At 40.2% G+C, this 11,898-nt stretch overlaps 1 protein-coding gene across 1 annotated transcript; it reads left to right on the top strand.

Annotated features, from left to right (window-relative positions):
• The first annotated feature begins 1,031 nt into the window (after positions 1-1,031).
• On the top strand, positions 1,032-4,984 carry LOC118836087 (B-cell receptor-associated protein 31-like). The gene has a single exon (XM_036743441.1). It carries the CDS (start codon positions 1,113-1,115, stop codon positions 1,800-1,802), a length of 690 nt encoding a protein of 229 aa, XP_036599336.1. The 5' UTR covers positions 1,032-1,112; the 3' UTR covers positions 1,803-4,984.
• The last annotated feature ends 6,914 nt before the right edge of the window (positions 4,985-11,898 follow it).

The following is an 11,898-nucleotide window of genomic DNA, read 5'->3' on the forward strand; positions in this document are numbered from 1 at the left end:
GTGGATGAAGAAAAGGGAATGGATGCAAAAGAAGTTGGGGACACAGAAAAGGCAATGCTTGGCAACTAATTATATATAGGGTCAAGGGAAAGTAAAGAAAGAGGATGATTTGGAGAAGGCCAAGCAGGCAGTTGGTGAGACCTCAGGGTAGTAGAGATATAAGGGCTGGATATGTAAATCTGGGAGTCTTTTACATAGTGATAATAATTGAACCCATGGGAGATGAGATAATTGAAAGAGGACTTCAAGGGAGAAGAGAAGAGGACACAGGAAGGGCAGGTAATGAGGATAAGTAAAAGAATGAAATTTAGGATCATATTTCAAAATGGGCTAAGATTGATGAGGAAAGTTAAGAATAAAGAAAAAAGGAGTGGGGGAGGATGACATTCCAATAATAAGTTACATACTGGGTCTTGGTTTCTATGAAGAGTTTGAACTCCGTGGCTTCCATGGTCCCTTCAGCTCCTTCTGATCTTAAGAGGAAAGGCACCATTTATCCAGGAAACAAAACAAAACATTTGATTTAATTTTCACAAGACTTTTCTCCAAAACTAAGAAAAACCAGCTCAAACTGCAGCTGGATTTAGTGAAAGGTATTAGGTAGGTTGATGTTCATTCAGCCTAGGCAGGAAGAAGCCACTTAACCTCTCAGTTTCCTCATCTTTAAAATGATTCGAGGTACCTCAAGGCCCTTCCAGCTCAACATCTACAAACTTAAGAAGAAAGGCACCACTTTTTTTCTTTTAAAGATGGTTTGATTTTCACAAGATTTTTCTCCAAAGAGAAGAAAAAACATGAAATTGTAGTTGGATTTAGTGAAAGGTACTGGATATATAACATGTCTATATAATATAGACATAATATAATAAATAAAAGTACCAGTTAGGATGCTGACCCAGGTGGCCAATGGGGCCTCCAAAATCATAGAGGGCTTGGAGGACTGAGCAGGCTGGAGTGTCCTCCCTGATCCACTTCGGGGCTGACCCCCCCCCCCCCCCCCCCCCCCCCCCCCCCCCCCCCCCCCCCCCCCGGGGAGCCGTTGCTTTAGAGCCCAGCCGAGGGTCCGGCCACGTGTCCCTTCCCCTTGGGGCGATCCCGGCCGGCGCCTCAGGATGAGTCTCCAGTGGATGGCCGTGGCCACCTTCTTCTACGCCGAGGTCCTGGCTGTGCTGCTCCTCTGCAGCCCCTTCATCTCCCCGCAGAAGTGGCAGAAGATCTTCAGCTCCCGCCTGGCGCTCGGGCTGGTGAGCCACGGGCGGCCCTTCTTCGGGATCCTGCTGCTTGTTCTGGTGCTGCTCTTCCTGGACGCCATGTGGGAGATCAGGAAGTTTGACAGCGTGGAGAAGGCGAGCCTGCTGGCCTGCCCCGCGGCCCTGGAGCACCACCAGACGAAGCTCTTCCGAGCGCAACGGAACATGCACGTCACGGGCTTCGCGCTGCTGCTGTCGCTGCTGCTGCGCCGCCTGGCCACCCTGCAGAAGCAGCAGGCCTCGCTGCAGGCCTCCCGGGAGGCCTTTCGGAGGCGGGCGCAAGGGGCCGACCAGCGCTACCTGGACGAGAGCGAGCGGCTGCTGCAGGAGGCCGAGGCCCGGGCGAGCCAGCGCGTAGCCGCCCAGGTGAGCGAGAACCAGGCCCTGCGGAAGGACCTCAGGAAGCTGACGCTGGAGCTGGAGGCTTGCCGCAGGAGCCTGGGGCTTGCCCAGGACGAGGCCCTGGGCCTGCGCCGGCGCTTCGAGAAGCACGACCGCCGCGGGGAGCAGCCGGAGGACGAGGCGGGCCCTGAAGACCCGAGGATGGAGTGAGGGCCCCGGGCCCGACCTCTCCCTTCCCAGGCCCAGCCCCCATCTCTAGCCCAGGCCTCTCCAGCCAGCTTCGGGGGCCTTCCTCTCTGGGTCACGTGGTGTGTGGGTGTGTGCTGGCTCCTTGCACCATCGAATCCTCATCTGGTATTCGGGTCCGTGCCTTCCCTTGCCCGCACACCTCCACTGACAACACAACTTCTCACACTCCCCCACCCTGCCATATTTTGGCCTTGCTCTTTTGCCTTGCAAATAAATTTTACCCTGCTTTGGCCACTGAGCACTCACCTATCCCTGTACATTTTGGTCCCATGCCAACTTTACCCTGAATTAAGAGGGCAATCCCAGTAATTAAGGGAGGGTTCTTTAGAGTGTCCAGGTTGCCCGTTTGCGAGTTTTCCCCTCTTGTGTTTTATCTTATTCCCTCCCCCCACCCCCAGTTTACCATTATACCAAAGAACAGTGGGATGGAGTGGGGTATTGCTGTCTGAAGAGGACACCTTAAGTTTTAGTTATTTGTTTGAGCTCTTTGCCAGTTGGGTTTTGGTTTAGGGATTGGGGTGGTATTAGTTGCTCTCCTTTTTCTCTCGGGACAAGGAACCACCCCTCTCTGCTGTGTATATTGATGAACTAAGTCTAGGGTGGTCTCCTCCTGTGTATGCCGAACATCACTTAGAAAAGTAAAATTTGTCTGTCATAAAGAGGGGTTCAGAGAAAAGAAACGTAATAGATATGGGGTTATACCTCAAGTCAGCTTTCCAGCTGTAGGGGAAAAAAGGTGATTGATTTAAAAAAGCAAAACATTTAAAGTGTGGAGCTTAAAATTATTTTTGACATGCAAAACCAGCTAAGGCACAAAACTTCCAAGACAAACTGGAATGTTTAAGCTAAGTACCTTAATAAAATTGAAACTTTACAGCGTTGTTTGATTAGTCACTATCTGGATGTAATCACAATAGAAGGAATTAGAAAACTATTATTTTGATTACTGAAGAATGTAATGGACTTGAGGGAACACAAGGGAAAAGGGGGGAAAGGAATAGGTTGTTTTGGGGCTTAAAGATATATCAAGAAAGCAAAAAGGGAAGGATAAAGAAGATGAAGATTGGTTTGTGTTTGTGAGTAAAAAGAGGAGTCCAATCTGTGGAACAAATTTCTTACCATAACAGGACAGTGGTTTTTGCTGTCAACTGGACCTGTGGGTGGCTGCAGCCAAACAGGGCAGACTAGATACAGGAGAGTCAGGAATCAAACAGAAGTTCAATTTCAAAGTGAGAGAAACAGCTTGCAACCAAGGACATGTGTGCAGGAGCCCCACCCCAGTGGGGGGGACCTGCTTTAGTTCGGCCAAATCTCAATACTTTTATCAATGTCTTCAAAAGTGAGCTGTAAGCCCTGACAATGAGGGGTAACAGCAACAATGTGTGTGACAAGTTTGATTCATAGCAGGGCTTCATGCCCTGAACATTGAGACATCTATATCTATCTATCTATCTATCTATCTATCTATCTATCTATCTATCTATCTATCTATAGCAGGTGCTTGTCTTATGAAACAATTCTGGGATTTTGCTGTGGCTGAGATCATCTAGAGGGAGAGCGCAAAGGATTGTTGTTATGCCAGGCTCAGGGCACAGTTTGCTTGCTAGGCCTTAGCTCTGGAAAACAGGTTGTGTCTCCTAATATCTTGACATTTCTTCGTTTTGGGAAAAGGGCGGGGGTCTGAAAGAACCCTTGCCCTTCTGGCCAATAAAAGAGAGGCAAGTATAAGCCAAGATGCCCTGAGAGGCCAGTTGGGCCAGGAGGAGCATTTTTATCCCAGGAAGTCAGTTCTTTGAGGTCCTATTCCCCTATTGGGGAAGTGTGTCCCTGGTCGTTGCTTGCAGAAAAGAGAGGGAGGCCAAGAATGTAGAGGGAGAAAATGCCAACACGCTTGAATCAGGGCCCTGCTGGTTGGGCACATAACAAAAGGGAGGAGGAAAAGGAAAAGAAAAACTAGTTCAGTATACTCCGCCCTCGTCCGAAATCTTGGGCCAGCTGTCTCATCTGGATGTTGGCTGCTTCTGGGTATGTACTAGATGAACCTTGAGGTTCCTGGACAGTTCTGCTGTCCACTTAAGAACAAAGGCTTTCTTCAGATGATCCAGGAGTCCACTATACAAAAATTATAATCTTTGTATATTGAAATGTTTGTTGATAATTGTTAAGTATACAATAAAAATTAAAAATTGATAAGGTAGATTTTAATATTTCAATAGTGAGATATAATTCAAACAAAACTATAAATAAGAATGAAGTTACAAACTTTACTATGTTATAACCAATGCCCTCTGGTCCATGTTGTATCTGATACCAGAATACACAGACCATGTATAAAAGAATAAACATACTAGGAGAAGGGGATCCTATGCTAGTTGAACTTTTAGTGCTTGAACTGGAGACACGAACTGCAGATTTTATTCAGGTGTCCCTATTTCAAATTCTTGTGATTAGTCTACATGGCAAGGAGAACAATTATAATCTTGGATTTTATTGTTAATAGGAGTTGGGATCACTGGGGCTTCAAATTAGTGTATTACAGAGACCACCACAACACACTTTTGGTGGGGGGTATATGTATTAAAAAGGTGTCTCCTTGAAGACTCAGGTTGTATCCCACCTTCTATAGGATGTCTTTCCCAGTCATTCTTCTCCCACCTACTAGTGCCGAGAGAGAGAGAGAGAGAGAGAGAGAGAGAGAGAGAGAGAGAGAGAGAGAGAGAGAGAGAGAGAGAGAGAGAGAGAGAGAGAGAGAGAGAGAGAGAGATTTCGAAAGAGAGAGAGAGTTCACACCTGGCCAGCTAGGTGGTGCAATGGATAGAGTGTTGGCCCTGGAATCAGGAAGACCTCAGTTCAAATCCAGTCTCAGAGACTTCCTAGTTGTGTGACCCTGAGCAAGTTAACTTTATTTGCCTCAGTTCTTTTTTTTTAAATTTTATTTTTTGTTTTTAGTTTACAACACTCAGTTCTACATGTTCTTGAGTTTCAAATTTTCTTCCCTTCCCTCCCTTGCCCCCGCCCCCAAGATGGCATGTAGTCTGATATAGATTCTATATAAACCTTTGCATTAAACTTATTTACACAATAGTCAAGTTGTAAAGAAGAATTATAACCAATGGAATGAATCATGAGAGAGAAGAAACCAAACCAAAAAAAAAAAAAGAAAAAAAAAAGCAAATGGTTTGCCTCAATCTGCATTCAGACTCCGCAGTTCTTTCTCTGGATGTAGATAGCCTTTTCTATCATGAGCCCTTTGGAACTGTCTTTGCACCTTATATTGCTGAGAAGAGCCAAGTCTATCAAAGTTAGTCATCACAGAATCAATATGTCTGTGGTTGTGTACAATGTTCTCCTGGTTCTGCTCCTCTCAGCATCATATCATGTAGGTCTTTCCAGGTTATTATGAAGTCTGTATCTTCCCCATTTCTTATAGCACAATAGTATTCCATTACATTCATATACCACAACTTGTTTAGTCATTCCCCAATTGATGGGCATCTCCTTGATTTCCGATTCTTTGCTACCACAAAAAGAGCAGCTATAAATATTTGTGTACATACAGGTCCCTTTCCCACTTGTGTGATCTCTTTGGGATACAGCCCTAGAAGTGGTATTACTGAGTCAAAGGTATGCACATTTTAACTGCCCTTTGGGCATAGTTCCAAATTGCTCTCCAAAATTTGACTCAGTTCCCTGTATATTTTAGGGATGAGTCCTTTATCAGAGGCACTGGTTGTAAAGATTTTCTCCCAATTTTCTGCTTCCCTCCTAATCTTTGTTGCATTGGCTTTGTTTATACAAAAACTTTTCAGTTTAACATAATCAAAATTATCCATTTTGCATTTTGTAATGCTCTCTCTCTTCTTGGGTCATGAATTCTTCCCTTTCCGATAAATCTGATAGGTAAACTATTCCTTGCTCTCCCAAATTGCTTATAGTATAAGCCTTTATTTCTAAATCATGAAGCCATTTTGACTTTATTTTGGTACATGGTGTAAGATATTGGTCTACGTCCAGTTTCTGCCATGCCGTTTTCCAATTTTCCCAGCAGTTTTTGTGGAGTAGTGAATTCTTAGCCCAGAAGCTGGATTCTTTGGGTTTATCACAGAGTAGATTGCTATAGTTGTTGACTTCTGTGTCTTGTGTACCTAACCTATTCCACTGATCCACCACTCTGTTTCTTAGCCAGTACCAGGTAGTTTTGATGACTGCTGCTTTATAGTACAGTTTGATATCTGGTATGGCTAGGCCACCTTTCCTAGCATTTCTTTTCATTAATTACCTTGATATTCTGGATCTTTTGTTCTTCCAGATGAATTTTGTTATTATTTTATCCATCTATGTAAAATAATTTTTGGTCATTTGGTATGGCACTGAATAAGTAAATTAATTTAGGTAAAGTTGTCATTTTTATTGATGTTATTCCATTTATTTAGATCTGACTTTGTGTTTTGTAATTGTGTTCATATTGGCCCTGGGTTTGTCTTGGCAGGTAGACTCCCAAATATTTTATAGTGTCTATGGTAACTTTCAATGGAGTTTCTCTTTCTATCTCTTGCTGTTGGGTTTTGTTAGTAATACATAGGAATGCTGAGGATTTATGTGGGTTTATTTTATATCCTGCAACTTTACTAAAGTTTTTTTTATTATTTCAAGTAGTTTTTTACTTGATTCTCTAGGATTCTCTAAGTAAATCATCATATCATCTGCAAAAGTGATAATTTAGTTTCTTCTTTGCCTATTCTAATTCCTTCAATTTCTTTTTTCCTCTCGTAATGCTAAAGCTAACATTTCTAGTACCATATTGAATAATAGGGGTGATAATAGACATCCTTGTTTCACCCTGGATCTTATTGGGAATGTGTCTAGCTTATCCGCATTGCATATCATGCTTGCTGATGGTTTTAAGTAGATGCTATTTATAATTTTAAGGAAGACTCCGTTTATTCCTATGCTTTCTGATGTTTTTAATAGGAAGGGGTGTTGTATTTTGTCAAAAGCTTTTTCTGCATTTATTGAGATAATCATATGGTTTCTGCTAGTTTGGTTATTGATATGATCAATTATACTGATAGTTTTCCTAATATTGAACCAGCCTTGCATTCCTGGAATAAATCCTACCTGACTGTAGTATATTATTCTCCTGATAAGTCACTGCAATCTTTTTGCTAATATTTTATTTAAAGTTTTTGCATCAATATTCATTAGGGAAATTGGTCTATAATTTTCTTTCTCTGTTTTGATTCTTCCTGGCTTAGGTATGAGTACCATATTTGTGTCATAAAAAGAATTTGGTAGAACTCCTTCACCTATTTTACCAAATAGTCTATAAAGTATGGGAGGGGCAGCTAGGTGGTGCAGTGAATAGAGCTCCAGCCCTGGAGTCAGGAGTACCTGAGTTCAAATCTGGCCTCAAACACTTGACACATTTACTAGCTGTGTGACCTTGGGCAAGTCACTTAACCCCAATTGCCCTGCCTTCCCCCCTGCAAAAAAACCCCAAAAACAAAAAAATAAAGTATGGGAATTAATTGTTCTTTAAATGTTTGATAGAATTCACATGTAAAACCATCTGACCCTGGAGATTTTTTCCTAGGGTTGATGGCTTGCTCAATTTCTTTTTCTGAGATGGAGTTAGGTAATTTACTTCCTCTTCTGTTAACCTGAGCAATTTGTATTTTTGTAAATGTCCATCCATATCCCTAAAGTTGTCAAATTTATGGTCATACAATTGGGCAAAATAATTCCTAATTATTTTCTTAATTTCCTCTTCATTGGAGGTGAATTCACCCTTTTCATTTTTGATACTGGTAATTTGGTTTTCTTCTTTCTTTTTTTAATCAAATTGACCAAGGATTTATCAATTTTATTGTTTTTTTTTTCATAAAAGCAGCTCTTGATTTTATTAATTCAATAGTTTTCTTGATTTCAATTTTATTAATCTCTTCTTTGATTTTCAGTATTTCTAATTTGGTATTTAATTGGGGATTTTCCATTTGTTCTGTTTCTAGCTTTTTCAGTTGCATGCCCAATTCATGGATCTCCTTCTTCTCTATTCATGTAAGCATTTAGAGATATAAAATTTCCCCTAAGAACCACTTTTGCTGCATCCCATAAGTTTTGGTATGTTGTCTCATTATTGTAATTCTTTTGAATGAAGTTATTGTTTGTATGATTTGTTCTTTGGCCCACTCATTCTTTAGGATTAGATTATTTAGTTTTCAATTAATTTTTAGTTTATCTTTCCATGGTCCTTTATTACAAATAATTTCTATTGCGCCATGATCTGAGAAGGATGCATTGACTATTTCTGCCTTTCTGCACTGGATTGTGAAGTTTTTATGCCCTAGTACATGGTCAGTTTTTGAATATGTGCCATGTACCACTGGCACAAAATTCCTTTTTATCTCCATTCAGTTTTCTCCAGAGGTCTATAATATCTGACTTTTCTAAAACTCCATTCACCTCCTTAACTTCTTTCTTGTTTATTTTGAGGTTAGATCATATATATATATATATATATATATATATATATATATATATATATATATACATATAAAACAATATAATCCTATATAAGGATGTAAACAATTTGCTGTTATTGATTAACAAGGTTTGTGGGGGTTTTCCCCCTGTTTACCTTTTTATGTCTCTCTTGAGTTTTGTATTTGAAGATCAAATTTTTCATTGAGTTCTGGCCTTTTCATTAGGAAGGTCTGGAATTCCCTTATTTCATTGAATGTCCATCTCCTTGCCTGAAAAATTCTGCTCAATTTTTCTGGGTAGTTAATCCTTGATTGTAGTCCAAACTCCTTTGCCTTTTGGAATATCATATTCCAATTTCTCCTGTCATTTAATGGAGAAGCTGAAAGATCCTGCATGATCCCGACTGTAGTTCCACGATATTTGAATTGTTTCTTTTTGGTTGCTTGCAGTATTTTCTCCTTAACTTGATAATTCTGAAATTTGGCTATAATATTTCTTGGAGTTTTCAATTTAGGATCTCTTTCAGGGGGTGATTGGTGGATTCTTTCAATGACTGTTTTCCCCTCTGGTTCTAGGACCTCAGGACAATTATCCTTAATAATTTCTTTGAAGATACTGTCCAGGCTCCTTTTTTCATCATGGCTTTCCAGTAGACCAATCGTTCTTAATTTGTCTCCCCTGGACCTATTTTCCAGGTCAGTTGTTTTTCCAATCAGATATTCTATGTTTTCTTGTATTTTTTTATTCTTTACATTTTGTTTGACAACTTCTTGATGCCTCATAGAGTCTTTAGCTTCCCCTTACTCAATTCTGATTTTTAGTGAATTGCTGTCTTCATTTTGCTTTTGAGTCTCCTTTTCCTAATGGTTGATTTTACCTTTCAGGGTATCATTTTCTCTAATTAGATTCTGAATCTCCTTAGCCATTTCACCAATTTTACTTTTTAAAAATTTGTTCTCATCAGTGATTTTTTTCCCATTTTTTACCTCCTTAATTTGGTTTTTTAAATCCTCCTTTAGCTCTTCCCAGAATGCTTTTTGGGCTTGAGACCAGTTCACATTCCCTTTTGAGGTATCAGATGTGGGTATAGTGTCAATGCTGTCCTCTTCCAAATTGGTATTTTGGTCTTTCCTGTCTCCATAAAAAGAATCAATAGTCCTCAGTTTCCTAGAGTTCTTATTTATGCTGGTTAACTTTTTTTGGCTTTAAAGTGGATTTCTGCTTTTGGGGCTTAGGGAGCCCTGTCCCAGGTTCCTTGTTCTGGAAATTGTGAGCCTAGTTACTGGCTTTGTGTGCTATGACCTCAGGCGTCCTGAGGTGTGCAGGAGGGGTCGTCTAGCTGCTGAAAGTCTCCTCTTCCCCTGGGGCTGCTCTCCAGGATAGGTGATCTCAGCTGTTGTCCCTGCTGGTGTCTGTCACTTCCCCTTGCTGTGCAAAGGCACATCTGGGTTCCTGCTGTTGACCCTTGCTGGCTCCACCCTTCTGGGACTTAAGCACTTCTGCTGTTTGGCTATTGAAGCCCCACTTCTATCTCCTCTATTCCAGGGGTTTTCCTGAGGTATTCTCTGGGTCAGGGAGGGATGAATGAGAGCCATTTACCTGGCCATTATGACTCCTGGAAGTTCAGACAGGCGAGTTTCAAACCTTCGGGCTGCAAGCCTCCTGTCATTTTGACAGACTCCCATCCTGTGCTGGGAGGCCTGGGGATCTCTGTTAGTTTCATGTGCCTCAGTTCTTTATCTGTAAAATGAGCTGGAGAAGGAAATGGCAAACCACTCCAGTATCCTTGCCAAGAAAACCCCAAATGGGGTCACAAAGAGTCTAACACGACTGCAAAAATAACTGAACAATAACAACAGGTATTCACAAAGACACATATACATAATATATGTAGTTAAATGCATATTGTCTCTCCCATTATAATGTGAGCTCCTTGAGGTCAAGAATCATTTTTGTCTTTCTTTTCATCTCCATTACTTAGTACAGTACTTGACAGTATGGGCTTAAAAATGTTTATAGATGGGGATGGATAAAGGAGAAGATAATAGTCATTGAAGTCAGGTGGGTGTTATATGAATTCTCCTTGCTGCATCTTTTTTTTACACTATAATTTGGTGGCCACATATACTGATATGGATATAATTAACCTGAATCCTACCTTACCTAAAGAAAACACTTTTCTATTACAAATCCTTTTATAAATTCTATGTGCTAAGAGTTTAAAAATAAATTCCTATTTGTTTCCTGAAATGCAGAATTTCTTTGGGGTTACATAACCACATATAACTTCTGCCTAGAAACCAAAGAAAAAAGAAATTCAAATGTCATTTTTGATATTACAGTTGAGATAGGAACTGGTACGGTAGTTAAAAAAATAATACCAAGATTGACAGGTAATGGATAGATGGCAACAAGATCTAATCAAGAGAATTAGACTCATTGAGTGGTTTGTGGGGGTCCTTCAGTTTTCCATTTCTTAGTTTACAATGCCAGCCAAATTGCTGACCTTTCTGTGCCTGTTTTCACTAATGTGAAATGAGAGTAATAAACCTGTCACCAGTCTAGTCTATTCAAGGTAGAGAGTTTGTAGGCTGCTCTATGATGCTTTGAGGAAAGGTGACTAGGATAGAAAAAGAGCTGGTTCTATTGGCTGAGGATAGCCTAGACTTTAAATTTCTTTCAACCTCACAATAGCTTTTTAGGTCTTCTGTACTAGCATATGAAACTCAGTCAAGGATGATTCAGAGGAAAAGTAGACATCTACAGAGTCCTTAAAACTAGGAACATAAAATATCCTCTATCCCAAAATATTCTCTTTCAGGACAGTCCTGAAACTCAGATTAAAATTTCTACCCCCTCCCCCAAACAATTTCATTTGAAATGGTTTAGTTATCTTCTTTGTATATATTTTCTTAAAAATTATTTTCAAAGAGTCATTATAAATGGAGTCATTTATGAATATATAATATGATTTTGTCTAGATGGGAAGACAGAAAACATATGTAGTTTGGGCAACACACTTGTATTAAGGGAAAAAGAGGATTTGGGGTGATATGAGTTATCCTGTGGGTCTATTTCTATAACCCCTTATGTGTCGACAAATGATATTCTAAACTTCTTAGAGGATAAATTGCTATATAGAGATAGGGTCTTACATCTTGAGGTTTAAAAGAGATTTCCCTAATATAAATCAATTATCTACAAGCAAACTAACACTTGAGTACTTTAGTGGATGCATGAAGTGGATATGAACCATGCCACCATGCCTGGTGATCTCCACTGACTGGTGCAGATTACTTCCTATCCATTTCTTTGATTCCATATGATTCTTCTGCATGTCCTATAAATCTTCCACAGAAGGTCCACATCCAGTGTTCTCTTGAAGAAAATATTCATGCTCTACAGACATGTATAGACTGTGAGCAGTTGACATGTTTGGGCCTCTTGCACTTTATGTTGAACAATATTTTCTTTTTTTTTTTTGGATTTACAAGTTAGTTTTATCAAATATTCAAAGAATTCTGATAATACATAAATTGTAAAAAGAAGAATCTTATCAAATTTCTTCTTAAGA

The sequence above is a fragment of the Trichosurus vulpecula genome, chromosome 2 (assembly GCF_011100635.1).
Source record: "Trichosurus vulpecula isolate mTriVul1 chromosome 2, mTriVul1.pri, whole genome shotgun sequence".
Classification (NCBI taxonomy): domain Eukaryota; kingdom Metazoa; phylum Chordata; class Mammalia; order Diprotodontia; family Phalangeridae; genus Trichosurus; species Trichosurus vulpecula.